Genomic DNA, 26,397 nt, shown 5'->3' with positions numbered 1-26,397 from the left:
CCACTGAAATTCAGCTTGGGAAAATGCCTCCTCCTGGCTCCACACAGCCACCCAGAAGTCTGAGGTTTCTGCACACCTCTCTCTTCATCCTCCATCCAGGCAAGCAAGATCACAGCTCATGGGCATGTTGGAACTAGGCAAAAGCTCTCACAGAGGGTGGGTACAGAGGAGGGCCAATGAAGGCTGTGGCCTGGGGAGGGGGCGTGGCCTGGGAGAGTCCAGAGGGATAGAGAGAGAGCACTAGAGAGCCACATTTGATCCCTAGGCCTGAGGTTCCTCATCCCTGGTCTGCAGCTGGTGGCTTTCCAGGTTTCAGACAGGAATAATTTCTAGCCCTGCCTAGAAATGCCAAGAATTGCACCTGGGCCTTCTGCATGCCAAGCAGGTGGTCTACCACTGAGCTACAGCCCTTTCCTTATGGTTTGGATAGCATGAGAAACAACTAAAAGAGCTGGGTAGTTTTAGCCCAGGGAGGAGAAAAGTAAAGGGAGACGTGAATGCTGCCTTAAAAATGCCCGAGGGCCTGTCACAGAGAAGATGCAGCAGGCTTGCTCTCTGTTGCTCCAGAGAGCAGCCAGTGGCTGGAAATTTCAGAGAAACCAAATTTGTCTATTAGAAGAGTTGTTTGAGAGTGGAACAACTTGCCTGTGGAGGTGGTAGGCTCTCCTCTCCCAGAGGTATTTAAAGCAGATACTGGATGGCCACCAGTCAGGGGTGCTGTAGTTACCTCCTCCACCGAGCAAAGGGTTGGGCTATATGATCTCCAAGACCCCTTCTGCTTCTATGCTTTTAAGTATTCATTTTTTTAATGTGAATAACTGAGGATCTTAGAATTGCTGCTCCTGCTGCTTGATTCAAGGATTTTAAGCCTGTACTGAAACAGAATGTTCAAAACCCCATCTCATGAGAATCCCCAAGTGACCTCAAGGATAGAGGGTGTCCTGATGCTGTCTTGCTCAGACCCTTAGAAGGTCTGCCTCTTTCTTGCATTTCTTAGAAATAGCATGCTTTCCAAGATGTTATTGAAAGCGACTTCACAACAGCAGTGTGTGGCTCTGTGCATTTTCTGCCTTTTTTCATATAGCTCCCATTGCCTCAAGTGTTCACCTGGCTAGTTTCTCTATGGAGCAGTGTGGGTTAATGTGTTCAGTTTGTTCTAAATGTATAAATGAGACACTACTTTGTAGCCCCCCCCCATTCTTTCTGTAAAAATGTCAGCCATTTCCTGATGAGCATGGTGGTGGTGAATTTCACACCTTTCTCATATCTGTGTGGAAAGCTGGGTGTTAATGGTGTGGGATCTGGGAGTGTTCTGTGTTATAAAGAATGAAGCTGCCTGTTCAGAACAGAGGAAAGCAAGACTGGGATACTCAGAGCAGGTAAAAAAGGGAATCATAAACGGGCTGTTTACAGCAGGCATGACTATATAGGGTGTAAAATATTGGAACAAATTATTATCAGGATGGAACTATGTGTACCTGTTTTGCAAAGAATAATTGTTATGCAGATCTTGGGGCAAGGGAGGACTTAACATTGACTCAAAGATTAAAAATAAAATCATGTTATTTTCCCCAAAGTCTATAGTGGAATTTACTGCCACAGCATGAGAAAGATGGAAAGTTGGTCTGTTGATCAAGTCTGCAGCTGGTTGCTTCAGAAAAACTTAGGGGACCTGGTTCCTAAATTTCGTGGTAAGACTATTTTGTGTGTCACTGTGTGTGTCAGATATATAAGCAATTTAAGTTATGATTGAGGAGGAAATTTATTGAGATTTGTTAAATAAGATGAGGTTGCCACTGAAGCTTATAAATACCCTTTCAGGGATGGGGGGGGGTCGGGACTCTGATGTATGTTCAATCCTTACAGGCGTTACAGGCACTGTGGTGACATGTTTTTATTTGAAATTTTTTCTTTTGATAGTAAATGTTTGCTTCCTAGCAACATGGAAATAAAATACAGCAATGCTGTTTGAGGGTTTATTTTAACCTGGCAAAAGCATTAATTTCCAAAACAGGATTTTGAGGTATGGATTGTGAGGTAAGGACTTAATTTGTGCCAGGGCTCAGTACAAAAACGAAAGGGCTTAGCCACAGAACACTTTCAAGCAATTGAAAAAGTACAGTGCCTCTGAGCATATGTAAAGTTCCTCTTAACCACCATTAGGTAACCAACCACAATTTAATGGTTGGAACTGGAGGTGGGAAGTCCTCTGTAGCAATTTCGCACCAAGCACCCACTGAGCCCACAAAGCCATTACAGTATCTTGCATAAGAACATCAGTACTCGATCCCTTGAAAAGGAATAGTGAGTGATGTATATTGATTGATTGTTACCGTTTACATGGAACTTTTCCTTTAGACGTGCACAAAAAGCTTTTTATGCCTTCAATATGCCAAGTTGCCTTTGAAACATCCGCCTCCTTGCAGCAAGGGTCAATCAATGTGTAATGATTCCTTAGTTCTTCTTTTAGAGGAAGAAGTGAGTGGAGCTGCTCTTTTGGCTCTTAATGAGAGGATGGTCCAGCAACTGGTCAAGAAAATTGGGCACCAGGCAGTGTTAATGGATCTTATTAAAAAATGCAAGCAACAGACAGAAGGATCTGCTTTTATCTGTGAAATGCCCTTCTCTGAGTCACCAGGAGAATTCAGTGGGTAAGGCTCCGAAAAAAGTAAGCAGAAATGACAGCACTCCACTTATATTTCAGTAAAATATGGGTCTCGGCTTTAATGCTAACAACGCTCATCAATTTTTACACTCACTGATTTTTTCTAATACCGCGAACTTGAAAGCTCAGCACAATATGGTCATGAATGTTTATTGCTTGGTATTCCTGAATATGGAAAAACAAAGCCTGTCTGAGCTTATAATGCCCTTTTGTAATGTTCAATTTGATTTGGTTTGTGAATTGTCACACATGTCTAATTTCTAAAAGGAAAGATATTGGGGTTCAAGGCTGCTTCAAAGGCTTCTATCTATAGATTAGGAACAGCCTCCTCTGCTGTGCCAGTGCAAAGTGCCAGGGGCACCCTGCTTGCCCAGGTCTGGTTTCCTTTGGAAGGAGGTCACTGGAGGTTTGTTGGCGTTTTGTAATAATTGCATTTATTTACAAATAAACAGGTTGAGGATAGGTGGAGGCACAGCTTAAACACTCCAACGGACAGCCAAAGCCCACTGCTTCCATATCAGATCTACAGGGAGATAACAAGCACCCCAAAAAGCTGTTAGCTTTAGAGTCCAAAACTCATATCTTTGTTTATCTGTGTCTTTCTGGCTCAAACTGCATTTTTTTAATTCTTGTCACACAAGCACCTTTCTTCCTCCGCATGGCTGGAGTGACGGGGGGGGGGTCCATATGAGTTATCTCTTTTGACCATCACCCAGTCTTTTTAACTTCAATGCAGAGACTTCACCAGATCGTGGATTGCCAATGCTCCTTGCAATGCTATCCGTGCTTTAGTGTTTTATTATACAGTTCTGCTGAGGATTCAAGCTCAGATATTGCCTCAGATTAACCCAAAGTGATAGCCCAACTCACAGGAATCTGATATGAAAGCTACAACAGTGTATTTACTAAAGATGGAGGACTACAGTGTGTTAATAGCTGAGCTTGTAAGACAGTGGGGTTTTCATTTGATACTGCTTGAATGGGTACCATTTCGTCCCAAAGGAAAAAGATGGTTCAAATAACAACTTATGTTGGACTACATCCATTAGCATGCTTTAGAACAGGGATGCCAACTAGGAGCTGCTCATTACTTCAGACAGCTATCTGAAGTCCAGATGTGTATCATTCCATAAAAACTGACCTATGATCTAAACAAGATGAATGATGTACTGTGGAATCTCTATCATAGTTTTATTTTCTTTGCAAGTGAAATGGTAGGTGAGTTTTGTACCACACAGTGATTAAAATGTGATGGACCCAAAGGGGGCAGACAAAATAGTTTGGGAGTCTGGCTGGATCTAGCCTATGGGTGGTTAGCTGGCCATCTGTGCTTTAGTGTTTGTTTTTTATAGTGCTTCTTCAGGCAGGAATATAAAGGGGATTCAAAGGATTCAAAACACTTAAATCAACAAGGAAATTGCTGTATGTTGAGCTGTGAATCATAACCAATTGGGGGTCATATTTCCTTCCTTATAGAACTTCCGGCATTCAGCTACATGTGGAACAAGTAAATTGTTTCTCTCCTAATGAAAATCCTGACGATGGAGCCATTGACCAAAGAGTCCTCAAACAAAAGTGAGTTTATGGTTATCCTGCCAATTCCAGGATTGTTTTTACCTTCAGATAGAACCTCCCATAGTGCCAAGAAGATTTACTGACAGTATCAAAGTAATTACAAGATCTTAGGCTTACATTAATTTAAAAAATTGACTTATACAAGGTGGAATAATTCTCAGAGGAACAAAATATTTGCATCCAAAGACCTTCTGGGGGAAGCAAAAAGACACAGAGAGCTAAAAGGATGTGGGACAGGGTAGGATATATGTTGGGTTGTACTTTTTATTCAAATGAAAAATGATGAGGAAATGGGAGATTGCCCCACCTGCATCCATATGAGATTTGAATCAAGGGCTTGTGTCCAATGTAGTGCTATGTAACTCATTCAATTAGCACGAAGATTTACACTTGTACAATGGAACTGCCCCCTTCTCCCCCCATCTCCTAAATGTTTCTGGGGTTTCCCCCAACTATCTGGAGCAGATTTGGGGAGGGCACATGGCTAGGGTTGCCATATTCCAGTTCCACAAATCCGGGCAGACTAATTTGCATATTATGCAAATATTTGCATATTAATATTTGGATTGTCCATTTGTTGTTTTTGTGCCTAGGAATTACCAACAAAAACTGGGGAAAGATGTGAGAAATCTTTTTTTAAAAAAAACTTAACATTTTCAGCCTTAAATGCCTAGACTCTAGTTTCCAACACTATGGAATATTGATTGATTGATTAAGAGGATTTATATCCTGCCCTTCTGCTGTTAAAAACAGAGCTCAGCACAGCTTACAAATATAATAAAAACAATAAAAATACACAATCAATATAAAAACATAATAAAAACACAAAATAGCAACAAACATAAAGTAAGTCTGGGCAGCAGTACGGTTAACCATTACATATACGATATATTTCAGAGATGTGTTGGGTGGAGAAAAACAAGAAGCCAAAATGTTAGGAAAAGGAGTCTTTCACACCACATGCTCAGTTCTAAATACTGTTGCAGCAAGTTTTACAAGTTCCTCCAGTATTCCACTGGTGCAGGTACTCAGACATTCAAAGTATCTGTATGTTTCTTAGGTTTTATAAAAGCAGAGTTTTGCTTAACTCAAAATTTCTTCTCCCTTTGATCAACCACATCTACACAGGTTCCACCTCCATACTCAAAATGAAACTGGGCCTGGAAGTGTGCAACAACCCCACACATACCTTGCTAATTAGATTACCAATGCCAGGATGTCTGTCTTATCGACTACTCTCCTGCTCCCCCCCCCCACCGGGCATCATGAAAGACCCAGTCCTGGGCTCAGAAAGAAAGAAATATCTGGTCCTCTTCAAAGTACTCATAAGCCTCTTGTTTTAATTAAAATAATAATTATAAGTTCTTGCTCTAATCACTAATGGGAGTTAATGATCTTGCATATGCTGCTGTTGCTTCTATGGCTGTAACGGAGTGAGCTTAAAGATAAGTGAAATGCAAATAGGAAAAAAAACACACAAAAGGCAGTAACACTTTCCTAAATGTAATACCATACCAACCACAAGATTCCTATGAGTAAGGCAGAAAACCCACAACTAGTCAGGATTCATAACCAAAAACCCAAACTAAAAAAATCCTAGCAGCCAGTCAGCCAAGGTCACAGAAATCCCCATGCAGCACAACCTGACCTGGGGACTGCAGTTAATGCAGAATGCTGCAGCACAATTGCTGACATGAGTGAGATCCTATCAGCACATAATACCTCTGCTCTGAAATTTACATTGGTTGCTGATTTCCTACCAGGCCAAGTTCAAGCTGTGCTTTCCATACTATGGGTGCCACATAGTACTTGTTCTGCTCTTGTAAGAAATCAGTCCTGTAAAGTGGCAGCATCTACGCTTTGGAACTCCTTGCCTATTGACATTAGGCAGATGCCTCTTTTCAGCACCTGCTAAAATCAGTTTTCTTGAGGCAAGCCTCTCCAGGCATATACAAGCTATTGTGTTTTTAAATCTGTTTTTAAGTCATTGTTGGTTTTATTATTTTGAATGTTTTTAAGTACCTGTCCTTAACACTTTTGCCAATAATTTTACTGTTTTCATTCTTTCTGTAAACCGCTTTGAGATTTTTTACAATAAAGTGGTATATAAATGTTGTACATAAAAATACATAAATAAATGTTGGAGTCACTGTGGCCCTTGAGTCTCTTCCCACTTTTAGGAACCAAGGAATCTGCCTTATACTGATTCAGGCCATTTTGTACCATGATTTCTTAAATGCAATACCATACCAACCACAACAAGATTCCTATGAGTAAGGGAGAAAACTAAGCATCTCACAACCAGTCAGGATTCCTAACCAAAAACCAAAAATATGATAAATGAAGAAATATTTATAGAAGCATGACTATCAAATATGTTTATTATTTACACAAACTGTAAAGATATTTATAGTGCAATTCTAGGTTTATTTATTCAGAAGCAAGTCCCAATGTATTCAGTGGGGCTTACTCAAACAGGGACAGAACTGCAACCTCAAGTGATAAGCAACTTCATTAACACAACCCAAAATTCTGAATCATGCCACTTTACGCTGTTTTGCAACTGTTTATACTTGTTTTTATGGTTATTGGATTTTAAATGGCTTTATTTCGTGTTGTGAGCTGCCTTGGTTTCCACCCCTACCTCACAGGGTTGTTGGAAAGACTACACACACACACACACACACACACTGCAGATGTATAAATACATACAGCCCATGTAATAGTTTATTGTCAAACCAGTTGGTCATTGCAGAAAAATCAGTATTAGTTGTAAAAAAATCAGTATTAGTTTCCTACAGAATAAAAACTGTAATACTTAAGTAAACCCTGCCTACTTGCTTTAAAATAGAACTGGAGGGGGAACAGAAAGAGAACACAAACATAATTCTTTTTTACATTCACTCCAAAGTCCCATTGATTTTCAGCACATTCATAATCATGTCTACTCAAAAGTAAATCCTATAGAATTCAATGGGATTTACTCTGGACATATGGGATTAGCAATGCTTTTACCCCCACAAAAGCAAGTATTGGGAAGGTTTTCAAAACACTGCCCAGGATCTGACTCCTGCACACAAGAGGGAAAAAAACTGAAATGTATATACTTACCCAATTTCTGAGATTTTCAGATAAACGGGGGGAAACCACCATTTTCTGGCATTAAATTAAAGCTGAGAATCCGGGCCACCTAATGGGCTAAACGGGCGCTGGGTGGCATGCAAAGAATCTGGGTAAAACCCAGCTAACCGGACAATATGACAACCCTACACATGGCATGCACAGGGGGAGGAGGGGGAAAGTTATATTGTGCAAGTGTAAATTCTTGCACTAATAGAACAAGTGCATTGGATACCGCCTATGGAAAACAAAACAGTCTTTGCTTGGCTCCATGGCTGATATTTTGGCAAGACTAGTGGCTTGAGTGGTTGACCTTACTCTGACCTTTTCAAACGCCTCACTTCTGCTATTTGGCAATGCACTGAATCCATAACATGGATGCAGAAGACTTGGTTTCCTTCCTGTTTAAGCTCTGCATGGCAGGATGGGGTGGGAGTTCTAAAGCAAAATTAACTAAAATGCATTTTTTAAAAAATAATTCAGAGAAAAAACTGAGGGTTGTATTCAATTAAGGCCTACTCAGAGTAGACCCATTGAACTTAATGAACGCAAGTTACGCATGTCTATTAATTCAATAGGTATATTATGAGTAGGACAATATTGTAGACCACCCATAAATTATATCACATTTAAATAGTTTTATACATTCTGTGGAAGCAACCTTAGGTTTAGCCCATGTTTCTGGGGTATAAAGCATAGTAGGTATGAGCACATTTTATGACAAGGCTTCTCCATTTATAAGTGGCTAGCAAAGTGCACAGGAAAGTATGTTAGAGTGTAAAGTACTAATAAAGAATTGACTTTACTTCCTTTGTCAGAAAAACAATGAGGCATGTTTTAGCAAGATGCAAAGCGTTGGAATGGACAAATTCATATATTCTGCCTGAGTTCCCTTATGATGTCAAATGCATATTAGCAGAGGGAAAATGTCCTGACCACAGTGTGAGAATAAGGATAATTGAATTCTTGCAAGCTGACATGACAAAGTACCTTGAAGGATCACTGTAAGTAAGGCAGTCTTTAGCATGCTGCCTCATGGGAGTAATATGGCACGGGGTGAATTTCCATAAGGATGATGAATTGATCTCTGCATGCTGTGAACTTTGGTTTGAAAACTGCTTGGGTATAAGGCATAATGAATATATTTGTGGCTGCACCAAATTTGTAAGAGGAACGGGGAGGCTTGGAGAATAACCAGGGTCCAGGTACTTTTAATTTCTTGCTACCTAGGCAACTGAACTCTGCAGACTGTAGTCCACTGTCTTCCTTGGACAGGTGGCTTGCCTTCCTAGCTGCCGTCACTTGGTGCTTGCCACCAAACCACAGAGAGCTTGGTGAAGAAGCATTTGTGCTGGGGCATGAAGAAAGTAAGAAAAAATGGGGAGACTCCTTCTCCAAAGCTTAGTGTCAGTGAAAGTTCAGGAGAAGAGATGTGTGCTGCTGGGCATCCTATTTGCAAGAAGGCCAGGGCCGGTTACACCCCCCCCCCCCCAGCAGTCATGTGAGTGGATTTGGAGATGTGTCCCTGGGGAGCAAATCACCTATATGGAGGGGGAGAGAGGGAGTGTGAGTGTCAAACTGCAAGCTCTAGGACCTATTTAGAAATCGGTCCAAGATTTAGGAAGCCCTGTGCTTGGAAATGTCTAGAAAACATTGATGTGGGAGGAACAGTTGCTGCATCTCATATTTTAAGAAGCCACCAGCCCAACCATAGCTATCTAATACCCAAATGCTTCCATAATGCTAACAGCGAGATATTTCCTTTATTTATATATATATATAAAAGCTTCCATGTTGGGCACCTTGGTGCAGGTCACTGTTTTGCAGCTGGATATGGCAGCATTGGCAGCTGTAATAATGACTGGGCCAGTCTGCAAGTGGACATTGGCAAGAATCTTGTATCATTGTTTAATTTTTTTGTATGTTAGAGACATACGTTAATATTAAAAGTGCTGAAAGTTTTTAAATTGCTCCACTGCAGCTCTTTAAAAAATCTGACTTGTATGGATTTTATCTTGTGTGGGCAGATATCCAACCACTCAGCAATACAATGATGTTGTCAATGCATTGCTGCAGGCATACCCTTTTCTTGATGAGGATGGGAGTGGATTTGTAAGTATCCAAGACTAATGCAGTTCTGTATTTTTGTTTTTCTTAAATTAAATATGTAATTATTTTTATTCAATTATCAGAAGATATGTAGCTGAACTGAGTTCAACTATACTTTGTTCGTCATTTGTTTTTTATGTACCTGGTATCATTTTCTGTTTTAGGGTGCAATAAACTAAACGATAGCAAAGATTTCCTAGATGAGCACTGTATTCCTTAGGAGAAATCCCAGGTCATGGTTGGAAGATGCGATTGGCATAAGCCCATCACCACACAGGGAGCCCTACAAATATAGGCTCCTTTCAGAGTGACACTGCTCATGGGTTGGACGGGTTAAGTGGCCAGCATGTGAGTCACTGTCTGTGAGGCAGAGTCCACCAGGATGTGCTTAAAAGCAACGTCATGTATACTAAATAGATCAATAGAGCTTGTGAGAGTTCAGTATAAAGAACAACACTGGGATGGCAGGGCAGTGAACAATCTTTTCAAACTTACGAAATGTTGGTCTTGGCAAATAGACACCTCTAGTTTTCTATTTTGACATTTCTCTTCCTCTTACAGGTATTTGCTAATGGCCTGCTTTCCTTTGAACTCAGTTTTTGGGTGCTTATTATCTCATAGGCCCATTGGTTCAAGGTGATAACCTCTGGGCAACCAGGAAATATCATTCAGGAATGGCTATTATCGTCCATATATTACGAAGGATAGAGTTATCGGTGTACTGCCTTCAAGTCGATTCCGACTTATGGTGACCCTGTGAATAGGGTTTTCATGAGGCCGAGAGGCAGTGACTGGCCCAAGGTCACCCAGTGAGCTTCATGGTTATGTGGGGATTCGAACCCTGGTCTCCCAGGTCGTAGTCCAACAGCTATTAGCCATTTTCACTATTGGGAAGAGAGTCCTGTTACACTCATGCCCTACTTATGGGCTTCCCATTGGCACCTGGGTGGTCTTTGGCCTGATCCATCAGGGCTCTTCTTACGTTTTTAATGAGGTTTTTGGTGGGCGGCAACAACAACAACAATAATAAATGGTCTTATCATATGATGCTAAGATGCTGAGAGCTTGGGCTTCTATATGAGAAAATGTGGATTGCCAAAAAAAATGTTTTTTCCACTCTGATTCTCAATTAATGTTCTGTTACTCACCCAGGACTCTGGAATAGGATGGGCTATAAACTCAAACAGAACAATAAGTTCTCTCTCTCTCTCTCTCTCTCTCTCTCACACACACACACGTTGGTTGCTCAGTGGCTGAAATGTCAAGGAATTACTCGGATGTGTGAAAATAGCTCTCTGTATTTTGACTTATTCCTGCTCCATGATCCATGCCTGGCTTTCTTCATGGGGCATGTTTTGCAGCCTGGGGTTGACACCCCTGCTGCCATCTTGGCTAAGGGCAGGTGTGCACACGGAGCACACTTGCACACTGATGTGGCTATGCAGAGGATGGGGCAGGAGGTTCTGTTTAAGCCCATGCCACTCGTACATCCCCCTTCTCAGAGCTTCTGGTGCAGATAGTTCTGCAGGTTTTGATCATCCACCTCGGTGGCAATGACCTGGGTTTCCTGACGGGCAAAGCCCTTCATTTGCAGGTGTGCCAGGGCATCCAGGTCATGAGATAGCTCTGGCCGCAGGTGCAGGTGGTTTAGTCAGGCATTTTGCCACACAAGGTGTGGAACTACATGGGGGATCCAAGGGGCATAAACAGGGCATGAAAGTAAGTTAGTCACGAGAGCCTGTTGACGCTTGGGTTATGGGGGGTATCACTTTACCACACCCAGACGTAAAATACTGCAGGGTTGAGCTATGTCGGCCTGATTGCATCCATCTGACAGATGCCAGTAACAACAGTTTCCTCAGGGACCTGCAGAGATGCTTGCAGAAGTTGGTTCTTGGCATGGGGGAAAAGGAACTAAATTGAGATTTGCCCTCCTTTTGTGGCAGAGAAGTACAGGAGGGGGAAAACAGATAAAAGACAGCTAGGTGACACCTTAGGCATCTTTGGAGGTGACAGGTAGCTCCTGAGGCCTACAACTCAGGGCTATAGGGCCCACCAACAAGATACAGGCCACCTTTGGGCCAAGTTGCCTCATCTGCCTGGAGCTTTGGAGCCCTAGAGTGGTGATATAGGATGGCCTCCCTATGACCCCAGCAGGGCATGGTTGCCCTAATAGCTGCAGACAGGCTTTGCCTAACACAGCTCCCCCACTTATAATTCCCCTCTGCAGTTTACTTCAGTGTTAAGATTTAATCAAGTGGCCCATTAGTTCAACCCAAACACTGGTGTCCATGTCTCATCTCAAGTCCTTTTACCGCAATCAAGCATACAGCCATTGTCTTGCATTTGTAATGTTATTATTTGTCAAACTAATTTTAAGCAAAGCTATTGCCTGCTTTCTTTTCAAGGCAGTCACTCCGCTTCCTCAATAAGAAAAGAATACAAAGAGCTTCTACAAAGTATAGTTGCATTAAAAGAAATCTGCTGGAAATAATATTCTAAAGGTTTCTTTTTTACCAGCTGGAGAACAGCAGATAACATACTCTGAGAAAAGAGATAAAGCTTCTGGAAGACACTAACAACTATTTTTTTCCAAAAAATATTATGCAGTTTCTATGGAAACGAGCTCTTAAAGACCGTTTCAAATACGTGCGGAGACCGATAGATGATGATGAACAGGTAGTGAGAAATAAATGCAAGTTTGGACACAGGCGAGGGCAGACCAGAAAATCTCCTGGAAGCAGATGTGAGGAAGTCCAAGGAGGGCACACAAAAGTAAGCCTTAAGATCCTGAGTGGATGGGGAAACAGAAGGGATTAATATGGGCTACATCTGTTCTTACCAGCTATGCCTGAAAGGGAAAACAAAGAAAGAAGCAAAGCAATTGGACATTCCTCATTTGATCTCTTTCCAACAAACTCTTTTGGTCTTTGGAGCATATGAGCACCTTTTTTCTCCAGGGAGGAGTGTAATACCCTAATACTAAAAAGTCCTGTGGAATTCAATGGGACCTGCTTTCCAATAACAGCTTGGATCTTAACATAAGGTAACTTAAGGAAGTTCATGGAAAGAAAATTCCCTGCCCGGTCCTTTCCTGCTGCAGCCTCCTACAACACCCAAAAACTCTTGGGGGGGGGGAGGACTTCTGAACAATGTGGAAAGGGGGAATGAGGAGTTGAAGGGGGAGAGACAAAAGTATGGGAAACATTCCTTCTGTGGCCTTCCTTAAGCTAACTTACCTTACCATCCAAGGCAATATTTCTAGGATCTGACTGCAACACCATGAACAGGCCTAGACGTTATCAGCCGTTGCAGAGAAGAATGGAAGACCGTTTTCTCTGTTGCACTGAACTCTGTTGTTTTCTGAGAACTTCCTATCCACAATTTTTGTGCTTGTGAAGGAACAAAGTGACTGCCAAATATACTGCAGCTAAACTGGGGGAGGAAACAAAGAACTGGAAACTGAATGCTTGGAAATCATGGTGCTTGAGACAGAAGAGTGTAAACTTTGCCCAGGCATTCATGTTATGTATGCTGCTAAAGACCAATTTATATAGATATGAGTACTGGGAGATGCTAAATTACTTTTGGGTGACATGCCACCCTCAATAAATATGATAGATCAATTGTATTATACCCCAAAATACTAATTCAACTATTTCTTTTGCTTTTTCATGTTTTATTTTCTCCACTGGCTTGTTCTGAAGAAACGTGAACAAAATTCCCATTCTTCCCCCACTTATGCTAATTATGATTATCAGCTGTGCCTGATAATTACCAGTTTTATTATTCCATAAGTTAATGGAGAGATTATATTTAGTAACACAATAATAATCGACTTGCCAATTTAGAATTACTAACACTTGGTAGAGTTGATCAACATTTGAATTACTTAATTGTGGTGACTGTAAGAGGTTTGAGGTCGGTTTCTTTCCCTGTATTTTTATTTTAAATGTATAATAAACACTTGAAAATTGGCACAAAAGAATGGCTTTAATTTAGAAAGTACTGATACAAAAGGAGTGCTATGTCTGTCTGACTGATATGTACCTTAAGGGTTCTAAGTTTGCAGGAAAACTCAGTGATAATTATGGATACAAATTATGCTTACAAAAAATGTTTGTCTTGTGAAAGAACTCTAAATACCATTGCCACCAAAACAGTAACTGCTAGAAAGAAAATAATATTTTCACACACTTATAAATGTAAGGGACCTAGTTTGATAGAAAGGCTATAATACTTTTTTTTAAATGAAAGGCAGTGGGTTTTTTTAACTAATGAAGTATGAGAACTGAAAAAGATCATAAGCTTGTAAATCATTTGTCAAAATAAAATATTTTATTGAACAGTGCAATCTTATACATGTCTATTCAAAAGCAAACCTCATCAAATTCAATGGGATATACTCCCATATGTGTATAGGATTACAGTCTTTCTTGGTAAATGGCACTATTACGAACCAAGACTATTCTCTTTTTATACAAATGCACTCTGTGATATTTATTAACTATTTTTTTAACAGGTTGAAAATATTTACAATGAAGCACTTGATACTGAGATAAATGAACATATTAATTGGTTTAAGGAAGAATATATGAAAACTGAGAGAAATTGGGCAGAAGTGGACAACAGGATGACCAAGACTTTAGAAATAAGAAGGAAGATGATCAATAATCAAAGGAAGCCTTTGAAAGAGATTCTCAGACTATTCCCATTTTTAAGGTGTCCTTACCAGGTAACGGGTTTCCTTAGTAATAATATTGTGCTCCATGGCATGTATGGGTACTACAGATGTCCCTATGTTTGTAGTAAACGTGGCATTTGTATAACTTCTTCAGAGCTTCTGGCAGTAAATCACACGCTGCTCTAAGGATCCAACAATAATAATATGGTGAGGAAACAAGTGGGGAGAGTGCTGTTATGCTCGGGTCCTTCTTGCGGGCTTCCCATAGGCATCTAGTTGGCCACTGTGAGAACAGGATGCTGGACTAGATGGGTCTTTGGCCTGATCCAGCAGGGCTCTTGTGTTCTCATGTGGTATATGCCTATAGAACATCCCTTTTCCACAAAGTGTTTCCTTATTATTTCTTTATGGTGAATCTTTCATACAGCAATGGCAGTAAAAATCTTAGTCCCATCCCCAGGTCCCATAAAATCAACCTGAGAGGTTAGTTGCAACTATTAGAAGTCTCACTGATTGCAGTGGATCTTAAGCCTAATTTTCTCTAGAACTGCACCAGTGGAAAGAAGACACTGAACAGTACTTATTCCTACTGCTATGTTCTTTAAATTATAATTTAACATATTTACTCAGTTGAATTATATAAATTACATTCCATCCCCCTCCCTCTTAGCTTTTCAAAGAGTTTCATTTTCTAACACGCAAGGACATCTACAAGAAAACAGCTGAAATTTTGGAAGCATATTCAGAGAACATACTGACATCATGCGTGGTGAAGAATAGTCCAATTAATGTTGTTCTACAAAAGAACCTGAAGCAGCACATGGAAGACGACATTCGAACGTGTTGGTATAAGCTGTTTTTAAAGCAGTAAATGTCTGGTTTTTAAAGCAGTAAATGCGCAAGATACTTTGCATAATAGGAGCTAGGCAAGCTTTTTTCAGAAGCACCTTGAGAAATGGTCGTTTGCTTTCACGCACTATGGGATAGATTCTAAGTAGAAATGGCTTATTAACAGAAAAATGAAGGTTAATTACTCATTCTTGAGATACTGAATGTTTCTTATAAAGGTGACTAATGAGTGTGAAGGAAAAACCCTAATAAGTTATTCTCAAGAGTAGGAAAAACAACCAAATATAGAGCATTCTGCTTTGTCCACAACTTCCTTTTAGAACTCGTCTCTTCTTGCTGTTAACTCTAGTGCCTGTAACTGTTCTTCACTTCTAATAGATATGAAGATGACTGCCACATGTTTACTTTTGCCAGATGTTTTTGGAGAGGACTCTTATTTGTTTGCTGCTGTGAATGAGGAGGTATGTAGATACCTAAGCGTATGGTGGCTAGCATACCAAATTAAAACAAATGCATTCACTTTTCTGTCCTCGTGCAACAGTATTTTTAGAGAGAGGCAAAGATGGTTTAAAACTATTGTAAATATGTGAGACCTTTTCTCCTTTTACATATTGATTTAGTTTGGCAATAAAGCACTTTCCCCAGAAGGAAAGTAACCCAATAAGTAATAACTAGACTGGGGTCAGTAGCTCAGATTCTTATTTCCTAATGATCCTATATATTTTCTTTCAACTTGAACTCTCATTACTGGGTTAGAAGGCCAACACCAATGAAACAACTGCTTCGTCTGAATTCAGTGCTGCCTTTGCTGCTCCTGAACTTTCAAATGGATGGGTAGACCCAATTGGTGCTGCTAGCTCCTGAGCAGGCTTAAGAATGCTAGGGATAGATAACCATTTATTACAGAAGCATCTATATTATAGTAGACACTATGAATAAATAAAATGTACTGGTCCCATGCCAAAAGGCTCTCTCTAGATTTTTTTTTTTAAAAGAGCCAGAACAGTGATCATATATTAAAGCTGGCAATCCAAGATAACACCTCCCTACAAAGTTTTGGGAGGATGGCAATACTCATATTTCCTTAGTCAATACAAGAAATCCCATTAATATTATGTATGACTTTTGTTTTTTAAAAACTAGGTGAAAGTGTCAACACCAGTGCTAGAAGTAAAATATCCATTTAATGTAAATGTGTGCGAGTGTTCTCTGTATGTGGAGAAGGAGAAATTAGCTCAGCTGGATGATTGCACAATGGCCTTGGCAGCTCTGCTGGCTTCCTACCATGTCTTTGGCATTCAATACCCCAAAGGGCTGTACAATACCCTTCGCTTCTTGGAGTCCCTCATCTTTGAAGTAAAGTATCCTCAGTTACTTTCAGCAAAAAACAAGAAAACTGGAAAAATGTGAATGTACCAGTACTGAATATTGCTCAAGATGACTTTGGGGGAGAATCCTCTTGTGCGAAATTCCTGGTTTTATCATGCATCATTTTGATTTAAGTGTACTTTTTAATAGAAAAACAATATTTATATCCCTATATGGATTTATATCTTTAAAAATAAAACTTTGTTTTACTGAAAAAGGAGCTAGACTCTCTATATTAACCTTTGGTTTTATGAAAAATTATTATAGGAACTATTTCCCACCAAATATTAATATTTTTATCACCAAGCTTTGACCTAAGTTAATGTATGGAATGTGGTGTGGATTCTCTCTCTCTCTCTCTCTCTCTCTCTCTCTCACACACACACACACACATTTTGTCCTATTCCTCTAGTTTCGTCCTGTCTCTCTAGTTCCATAACTTAGTTAGGATTCCTTTGATGGAGTGTTCACATAAACTTAGTGCAACTTGATTTTAAAATAATTCTTACCTATGGGCCTGTGTCAAATACATCTTAATTTGTAATTCTGCACTTGTAAAGCACACACAACGGCCACATTGACTCATCACAGTAAACTATAATTAACAGTTTATCATGATTGTACCTTTCTGGTGTGTTTGTCTCCTTCCTGCTAACACATGGAGGGAACTAAACAGGATTCCTAGCTTAGCCTTACATCCAAAGTAGGGATCGTGATTTGTTTTGCTCAAATAAACCACAAGCAGTAAGCAAAGAACAAACCTTGGCCACATATTGTGGTTTGTTAATCCATAACTTCCTTGCTTCATTGCATGCTAAAGCTGTCAGAGAACTGTACTTCTACCATTAAGAAAATTCCTTTCAGCTGTATCATAACTTTTACTTGGCTTTTCCTGTGTGGTGTAGTGGTGAGAGTGTTGGACTATGACCTGGGAGACCAGGGTTCGAATCCCCATACAGCCACGAAGCTCACTGGGTGACCTTGGGCCAGTCACTGCTTCTCAGCCTCAGAGGAAGGCAATGGTAAACCCCCTCTGAATACCGCTTACCGTGAAAACCCTATTCATAGGGTCGCCATAAGTTGCAATCGACTTGAAGGCAGTCTATTCCCATTCCATTTCCTTTATGTGTCCTGTCTCTTGCCATCTGTAAATTACTGAGGGTAATGCATTGTTTCTGCTCAAATACATCTTTAAATTCCCAAGGAATTGAATATTTTAGTTGTAGAATTTAAATCTAATTTTCATCTTGTGGACTAGAGACTATAAAGCAGCATAAAATAATTACATAGATGTTGAACTTTTGTTGGTAGTTCTTATTTTAATAACTTAATACTAAATATGCTGGTGGAAGTATTCATTAAACTTTTTTAATCATGCAAAAATAAAAAATAAAAAAACATAGCATTGGTCTCCAAGCAATGTTTTCTTACAAGAGAAAAAAATTAATCATACTCATTGTACACAGCAGTGTTCGATTTGAGATGCAGTGCAAAATTAAGAAGTTAACAGTCTCCATTAATTGTAGCCTGCTTGTTTTTAAATTGTGAAGAATTTTTTTAAAAAAGGGTGAAATGATACAAAGGAATGCACTAAAGTGAATAAATAAATTCTTGAAGTACATATTTTGTGACTCCTTAGAAAAAGGTAATATTTCTATAATTTTAACATGTTAACTTAGTTAATGGGTTTCCAATCAAATTAAGGGTGGCTAGTTGTGGGAGAATTAGAGCCATCAACAGATAAACATTAAGTACCTAAAAAGAGTATCTTGCTAAAAAGCTTAAGCACTTCTCAGAAGTGTTTGTTTGGTTTGGCTCTTTGAGAATATCTACACTCCACCCCTTCTTCTTCCCCAGGGAGAGTTCTTCCTCGATGATCCTTTGGAGTTTTTGTGCTTTGAATAAAACATGAGCTGCAATAGAGAGACCTGTCCTGTAGTCATTTTTCCATCAGAGTTCATTATGTGAGTTCTTATCAGCAGCCTTGAACATCAGGATTGAGTTGAAGATTTTTAGGGCTGGTCCTAGTTTAATGCTCATTATTTTGACTATATCTGCTTGGGTCATTAGAAGGAAAGCTTCTCCATCGATCTGCTGTAAAATAAAAAAAAACCAATTTTAATAACTTCGAACATTTAGGAAAGTTTAACAATAACTTAAGATAGGTTCAAAATCAATACCATTTGAATTATAAGAAAAACAAAACATTTGAGCCAGGTGTCGCCAAACTGGACTGTGGACCACCAGTGGTCTACAACCTTCATTCAGGTGGTCTGCAGCATGTCCACATTAAATATTCACACTGCTTTTTAATTGCATTCTTATTGCTTCTTTTGTTTCTTATTATTGTATTACCATTTGTGTTCTATGGAATGCAAATTGTAAGACAAAAATACACAGTACATGAAATAAAAGAAGCAATAAAATTACAATTAAAAACCATACAGCATCTAGCACAGTGCATTACATTTGCTACAACAGGCAGAAAAATCATTAAGTGGTGTGTCAAGACCCTCAACCATTTTCAAGTGATCCATAGGGAAAAAGAGTCTGGGAACCACTGCTCTGAACAAAAACTAAAAGGAAAAAGTTCCAAATCTCTGGCAAAACGGGACTAACCAAGAACCAAATCTTGCAGATGCTTATGAGTAAACAGTGTTCAGCAGGATATGAATTGCCTTTTTTGCATCCATAACAAATGCATCCTCAGCAAGCACTGATGTTTCTTCCCTTCCCTGATCCCACCAAAGAATGGTGCCTCTTATGTGTTGTATTTCCAATATAAAGTGATGGAGCTGTTGCTTGCTTCAATTTCATGGTAAGGATGTGTCCCCATTGTAATGTTTACTAAGACTTGGAAGACAAGAACAGATAGGGGCACATTTGGAGTCTATTCCAGAACAATACATCCAATCAGACTTTAGTTAGGGTATAGAGAGCTGTTGTTAGTAGGAAGTATTCTAATTGCCAAGCCAGAAACATCATGTTTGAAATGTTCTTGTCACATCTATCTTTTCAAAGCTACCACAGGTGGAATGACTAAGTGCCAATTCCCACATCATTAATACTTATAAGTAGAAGCTCTCAAGCATTATGTGGGAATGTGGGAAGAATTTTGCATGACTGCCTGCAAGTCATATACAGCTCACTCTGGTGCTTCCTGATGGACAATAAAGAAATTGACAAAACTAAAATGTGTTCTACCTCAAAGCTAATATACACATGAGAATCTTTGGCTCCATGCACCAATACATCCTTTAGAACTCTCAGCAATTTTTGATTACAAAGGGACAGAATGAGTTTCAGCCTCCTTAATGCTCTTTCTATACTCATTCAATACCAAACACAATATTGGTTCAAATCTCACTTTTTGTCATCTCTTGCAGGCAGTAAAGAACATTTTCACTGTATTGAAGTAGTAGATGTGCCCTGTGTGAAAGATAATAAGTGGGTCTGACTGTTCCCAATTCTCGCAGAGGCTTACTGGGATAAACTGGCTTAGGTAGGGGATTTGCTTGTGGGCTCTTGTGTCCATATCAGGTGTTTTGGAGGAGTCTTAGTAAAGAGGAACATGGGTGATGCCACCCCAATTTCAGTGATCACGGGTAGAGGGAGGTATGGCCATGAGTAGGTGGTGAACTACCACAGAACATGAGGGCAAGGCTAACTTTGTTCCTCGCTTCCACTCCTCTGATGGATGGGTTCCTCGTTGCTCATCTGCTGTGCCCACTGGCCTGTGTGTGCTGTCTAATGCCAGATCAGTACACAACAAGACCACGTTCATCCGTTCATCAAATCATGGATGCCCATTTGGTGTGCAATACAGAGACCTGGGTGGGTGAGCTGGGAGGAGTTGATCTGACTCATCTTTGTCCACCTGGATACTCACTGCACACCAGCACAGGCTGCAGGAACAGGGGAAAGGAGTTGCTGTGGTCTACAGAACTTCCATCTCTGTAACCAGGAAACCACTCTGTCTTGGGGCTGGCTGTGAGGGACTGCACCTGGTGTCAGGCCAAGGAGAGAGGCCACTAGGGTTGCTGCTGGTGTACCCTCCACCCTGCTGCCCAGCAACTTCTCTGACCAAGCTGGCAGAGGCCATCTCGGTTGTGGTATTGGAGAAGCCCAGAACGATAGTCCTGGGTGATTTCGATGTCCATGCTGGAGCTGCCTCTAGTGTTCCTGCTTGGGACTTCATGGCCTCCATGATGACCACGAGGCTGTGTCAAGTTGTCACCGGCCCGATGCATAGGCCAGGGCACACCCATGACTTGGTTTTTGATCCAGATGGAGGAAAGGGTGGTCTGGAGATAGGGGGTGGATGTCACCCCATTGTCATGGTCAGACCACTTCCTGGTGAAGTTTAGAGATATGGCTCCGATCCTCCCCTGTAGGAGTGATGGACAGATTAAGATGGTCCACCCCTGGAAACTAATGGAATCCAAAGGATTCCTGAATGCCCTGGGGGAGTTCCAAGTAGATACAGCAGGTGACCCTGTTAAAGCCCTTGTCACACTGTGGAACAGCAAGGCGCATCGGGCTCTTGACATAGTTGCCCCCGAGCACCCTGTCTGGCATTGTGGAGCCTGGTTTGCACCTTGGTACACCAGTGAAGTAGCAATGAAACAGGCTGGATGACTGCTAGAGTTCAAATGGCGAAAGACATGCTGTGAGGCTGATCGGGCACAAGTAAAACATCACAACTGTGCCTACTGTGCAGCGGTGAGGGCGGTGAAGAAGGCCCACTTCACTGCCATCATCACATCCTCGAAAGTAGCTGTCCAGTGGAGCTTTTCCATATTGTCAGGGATCTGTTGACATCAGCTCCAGGAAATGGAGTTTTAGACCCTTCAGAGGCACACTGTGAATTGTTTGCAGGCACTTTGAGGGTAAAGTTGCTCACCTCCGTAGCAGTCTTGATGCCCCATCCACATCTACTGTAGTCCCCATTGAGGTGTCCAGTGCAACATCTGCTGCAACTTCTTGGGAACGGTTTCAGTTGATGCGGCCTGATGAGGTGGACAAGGTGCTTGCGACGATGCGGCCAGTAATGTGTCCTCTTGACCCTTGCCCTTCTTGGCTTATTAAAGCTTGATGAGGGGGTTTGACCAAGTGGATCCAGGGTGTGGTCAATGCATCGTTGCGGGAGAGAGTGGTTCCAACTGTCCTGAAAGAGGAGGTGATCTGACCGCTCCTGAAAAAGCCCAACCTGGACTCATTGGTTTGCGAGAATTACCATTAGATCGCAAATACCTCCTTCTTAGGGAAGGTGATTGAGAGGGTAATGGCGCAGCAATTGCAAATACTCTTAGATGAAACAGATTATCTTGACTCATCCCAGTCTGGCTTCAGGCCTGGTTATGGGACTGAATCGGTCTTGGCTGCCCTGATTGATGACCTTTATCGGGAGAAGGACAGGGAGTGCGACCCTGTTATTCTTACTTGATCTTTCAGTGACTTTTGATACTATTGACCATGGTATCCTTCTGGGCCGACTTGATGAGATGGGTATTGGAGGCACTGTTTTACAATGGTGATTGGGTGATTGTCTTTTGGCCCCTTGGCAGTTGTGCTGTGCAGAGCCACAGGGTACCATCTTGTCCCCCATGCTATTTAACATCTATATGAAGCCCTTGGGAGCAGTCATCAGGAGATTTGGGGCAAGGTGTCAACAGTACTGACGATACCCAGCTCTATTTCTCTGTAACATCTGAATCGGGAGAGGCCATGCAAGCTCAGGACTGCTGCCTGGACTTGGTGGTGGGCTGGATGAGGGCCAATAAACTGACTCTGAATCCTAGCGGAGACGCTGTGGTTTGGTGGTTCACGAGTTCAGATAATTGGTCAGTTGCCTGCTTTGGATGGGGTTGTACTCCCTCTGAAAGAGCAGGTCCGTAGTCTGGGGCTAGGAGTGCCTTTTACCAGCTTTGGCTGGTAAGGAAGCTGCGGCTGTTTCTGCACAGGGATAGCCTGATCACTGTTGTCCATGCACTGGAACCTCCAGGCTGGATTACTGTAATGTGCTCTATGTGGGGCTACCCTTGAGATTGGTCTGGAAGCTGCAGCTGGTGCAAAATGTGGCAGCAAGACTGCTCACTGGGGCAGGGTATCGCCAACATGTCAGCCCTCTACTGAATGAATTGCACTGACTACCTATTAGCTACCGGGCTAAGTTCAAGGTTCTAGTTTTAGTGTACAAAGTCCTAAACAGCTCAGGACCAGGATACCTGAAAGACCGTCTTATTCCTTATATACCCAGTCGATCACTGTGTTCTGCAGGTGAGGGCCTTCTGCAGATATTATCTTACCAGGAGGTCCATTCTGCACAACATAGGAAATAGGACCTTTAGTGTAGTGGCATCTACCCTTTGGAATTCCCTCCCCTTAAATATTAGATAGGCACCATCTCTGTTACCTTCCTCTTTCAGACAAGCCTTTTAAGTAGAGCCCTTATCCCAGTCTGCGTCTGTGAGGGAACTTCTTTTTAATATTTTTTTAAACTTTTTTAAAAAATAGATGTTTTTAAAGCTTTTTAAAAATGTTTTAAAAGAAGTTTTGTTTTAATATGTTTTTAATGGTTGATTTGTTTTAATATATTTTAAAGTCTTTATGATGTCTTAAAATGTTTTTAGTGCTTTTGTTTGCCACTCCTACTGGGCAAACAAAAGCACTCCTACTGGAAGAAAGGGCGGGATATAAACCTAATTAAGAAGAAGAAGAAGATGTTCATTGATAAAATAATCCATGTGAACCTAATATGGCTTTGGGTCTTGTCTTGATGAACAGTCTCTTGCTTCTAGGAATTATTACACATTCCTGGTTGTACTAAGACAACCAAACAAAGTCAGTCTCACAGTCCACAATTTGGAATAAAAAATTAGGACTAAATTCCAAATTAGACCATGTTTTAGTGAGATGAATAGTAGATATTTGTCATAATCTGAAAGCAGCATTTTGAGATAAAAATGCAGGCAGTACCAATCCCAGTACTCTCCTGGACTTCTCTCTTTCCCAATGCATCCTTCAAAATTGTATTGTTTTAGGACTGGTGCAAAGAGATGCTATACCTCACCACTTAAAAGAACAACTCCTGAGCATGTAATTATTGAACCACTATGTATAGGTTCAGTTCTGTCTCATTGAAAATAACTAGTTGATTTTGGTGGAAACTATGCTCAGATAATATTTTCAGGAATAAACCCTGAACCAAGATTTTAATGGAAAAATACTGTTGAGCATGGCAGTATAATTTCCATGCCAAACACACCCAAGAGACTTCATTTATGAAAATATTGAGTCCTGTTCAAACCAACAATAGATTTGTTATACTCACTTCATCTTTAAACACCTTGCCATGTTCCTCACAGCCTGGCAAACTCCGTATGAACTCTGAGACCTGCCAACCAATTTTAACAGCGCTTAGTGGGATAATTCAATGGTCTGTCTAGCTCAGTACACATAAATCAATAGATATTTACTACAATACAGGGCAAAAATACTGTACTTTGTCTAGCAATTAAAATGAGAAAGCTGTCGAAAGTCCTTCCCCCCCACTTTCATTAGCTTGGAAATAACTAGACTTCTAAAAATATTGAAAGAACCTGGATAATTTCTCCAGGTATTACAAACATTGCCCTCCATTAGCATAGCTTTCATTCATTTGTATGGAGAAGGAAAAAAAGATGCTACCATAGTCAAAATTAGTGTAAGATGGGGGAAGCCCCTGTGGCTCTTTGTCCCGCTCAACTGGACTTTGCCACTGCATCTCTTTATTCCAGCTCAGTTTAAAGTAATGAAGTTCCCCTCCATAGGAGGTGGCCTTCCCCCTCTTTCCAATTTCGGCCTGTTGCCTCTTTTTCTAACCTATATAAATTAATGGAGCTCTATTAGTTTACACGAAGGCAGGAAAAATGCCATGTGTGTGAAAATCAGATGGTGGGGAGCAATACTTGTTCTTGGCCCTATGATCTGTTCTAACATTGCCCGAAGGGAGCATATAAAGAGAACGTATTTCCAAGCATTTAAAGCTGGAAAATAAAATTGGAACTCAATACAGCCAAAAATAATAAAAACCAGGAGGGAAGAACAAAGCTGCCACAGGCATTGGCTGTAAGATCCCTCCGCTTTTACCACAACGCAAAAGGGATTATCTTTAAAGTTCGTTACCTTTAAAAGGAGATTGGATACAGAAAATATGCAATGAACAAATTTATCATCGCTATACATTGTTTATGATCTGTGCAAATGGAGCTATATCCAAAAAGGCTAGATGAATAAGCGCAGTTTACTTCAACAAGAATTGCACAGTAAACACACCTCATCTGTGCTCCACTTGGAAACTTTACTGGCAGGGATTCCAGCCACAGTAGGAAGGAGCTTACTCTGCTGTTCCCACCGCAATGGAAAGGGTGGAACCATCAACTTGGGTTGAGGATGGGAACTTCTGCTACTGGATTCTTTAATGTCTACAAACAAAACACACACCCCCAAACAAGCAAGTTTTAAAATTAATGCTGAATTATTTATTTATTACATTTATATCCCACCATTCCTCCAAGGAGTTCAAGGTGCCAGACAAACATGGTTCTTCCCCTCCTGATTTTATCCTCACAACAAACCTGTGAGGTAGGTTAGGCTGAGAAACAGTTACTGGCCCAAGGTCACTCAGTAAGCTTCATGGCAGAGTGGGGATTTGAACCCTGGCCTATGAAAGTCCCAGTCCAACACTCTAACCCAGCCTTTCCCAACAAGTGGGCCACCAGATGTTGTTGGACCACAACTCCCATCAGCCTCAGCCAGCATTGCCAATGGTCAGGAAAGATGGGAATTGTGGTCCAACAACATCTGGAGGCACACTGGTTGGGAAAAGCTGCTCTAACCACACTGGACCACACTTGGAAAATGTATTTTTTCAGTCCAATACACTCAGCTGGTGTAATTTATTATTGCAAAATAGCATTAGTATAAAAAAGAAGTCTGTGGAGACTCCAGCCCTCCATGCAGAGAGTTGTGTACATGTATCAGTGTGGAACGGTCATACCAAGTTTTGGGCACTCTTAACACAGGCATGCAGCATTTAGAGGGTTGGCCAAAAGTAAATGTAGTCCTTGAGCCAAAAAATGTTAGTCCTAAGCCTGCCTTAGGACCAATTCATGATTGCAATACAGGTTAGTTCAGATTTAATTGGGGATGGATACTGGTGAAATATCCCATAAATGTCAGCTTAAAGTATTAATTTGTGTCATTAAAAGAACTGTAGACTGACAGATATAACATGATGAATTTACCTTTGGCTTCATTTAGAGATGACTCTTCACTTTCCATCTTCCTTCCCGCACAACTATCTCTCTTAGCAAAATCCTTGGTTGCCTGGCATCCCCTAATTAATTAAAGATGATAGTGTAAACAATTCCTATCACCTTCATATGGAATATTCTGCTACAGGATAGTCAAACATAAGGCCTCAGAGATCCCCCACTGAAGCTGCAACATGCTTATTACATTCTAATAAAATGTAGTACAGCAATTCTATACTGAATAGCCTTCTGAATAGTCTACTAGTGACTGCTACTGTATGCCACAGCACCAGCACTTTAAAATTAGCCATGCAGATGAAAAAGGAGGGCAAATGTTTGCATCTGTTTTGATAGGAATCTTTCTGACACTACAATCGTACATGGGAGTCAGTGCCAATTAACTCTATAGGACTTACTGCCAAGTAAATATGCATATGAATAGAATGTTTGTTGTTGTTATGTGCATTCAAGTTGATTTCGACTTATGGTGACCCTATGAATCAGTGACCTCCAATAGCATCTGTCATAAACCACCTGGTTCAGATCTTGTAAGTTCAGGTCTGTGGCTTCCTTTATGGAATCAAGCCATCTCTTGTTTGGCCTTCCCCTTTTTCTACTTCTTTCTGTTTTTCCAAGCATTATTATCTTTTCTAATGAATCATGTCTTCTCATGATTTGTCCAAGTATGATAACCTCAGTTTCATCCTTTTAGCTTCTAGTGATAGTTCTGG

The 26,397-nt window shown here is 40.8% G+C and overlaps 2 protein-coding genes across 12 annotated transcripts in view; one reads left to right on the top strand and one right to left on the bottom strand.

Annotated features, from left to right (window-relative positions):
- The first annotated feature begins 302 nt into the window (after window positions 1-302).
- Window positions 303-16,521, top strand: SAMD3 (sterile alpha motif domain containing 3). 2 transcript variants are annotated; one of them, XM_061626320.1, is made up of 11 exons: window positions 303-385; window positions 1,578-1,691; window positions 2,471-2,651; window positions 4,142-4,240; window positions 8,179-8,364; window positions 9,388-9,472; window positions 12,080-12,244; window positions 13,992-14,204; window positions 14,824-14,995; window positions 15,381-15,463; window positions 16,146-16,521. In XM_061626320.1, the coding sequence occupies exons 1-11, from the start codon at window positions 346-348 to the stop codon at window positions 16,410-16,412; spliced, it is 1,605 nt and encodes a 534-aa protein (XP_061482304.1). In that variant the 5' UTR covers window positions 303-345; the 3' UTR covers window positions 16,413-16,521. The 2 variants fall into 2 exon arrangements, with proteins under 2 accessions (XP_061482304.1, XP_061482303.1); XM_061626319.1 differs by having other exon boundaries at window positions 2,459-2,651.
- A 1,189-nt stretch (window positions 16,522-17,710) lies between these two features.
- The window catches only part of L3MBTL3 (L3MBTL histone methyl-lysine binding protein 3), a 145,056-nt gene continuing 136,369 nt past the window's right edge, over window positions 17,711-26,397 (bottom strand). For all 10 annotated transcript variants that reach the window (XM_061623832.1, XM_061623833.1, XM_061623830.1 and 7 more), the window contains 4 exons: window positions 25,658-25,749; window positions 24,687-24,835; window positions 23,704-23,766; window positions 17,711-18,464 (listed from right to left, as the gene is read on the bottom strand). In XM_061623832.1, coding sequence (XP_061479816.1) covers window positions 18,321-18,464; window positions 23,704-23,766; window positions 24,687-24,835; window positions 25,658-25,749 — 448 coding nt within the window. In that variant the 3' untranslated portion in view covers window positions 17,711-18,320. The remainder of the gene's footprint in view (window positions 18,465-23,703; window positions 23,767-24,686; window positions 24,836-25,657; window positions 25,750-26,397) is intronic.

The sequence above is a fragment of the Rhineura floridana genome, chromosome 4 (assembly GCF_030035675.1).
Source record: "Rhineura floridana isolate rRhiFlo1 chromosome 4, rRhiFlo1.hap2, whole genome shotgun sequence".
In the NCBI taxonomy this organism is placed as follows: domain Eukaryota; kingdom Metazoa; phylum Chordata; class Lepidosauria; order Squamata; family Rhineuridae; genus Rhineura; species Rhineura floridana.
The sequence above is the reverse complement of the archived record's forward strand: the minus strand, read 5'-3'. Positions and strand labels throughout refer to the sequence as shown.

Coding starts and splice junctions, on each gene's coding strand:
- SAMD3 (XM_061626319.1), top strand. CDS start 346: ATGCCAAGAATTGCACCTGGGCCTTCTGCATGCCAAGCAG. Junction 386..1,577: donor GCCTTCTGCATGCCAAGCAG/GTGGTCTACCAC, acceptor TTTTCCCCAAAG/TCTATAGTGGAATTTACTGC. Junction 2,652..4,141: donor TCACCAGGAGAATTCAGTGG/GTAAGGCTCCGA, acceptor CCTTCCTTATAG/AACTTCCGGCATTCAGCTAC.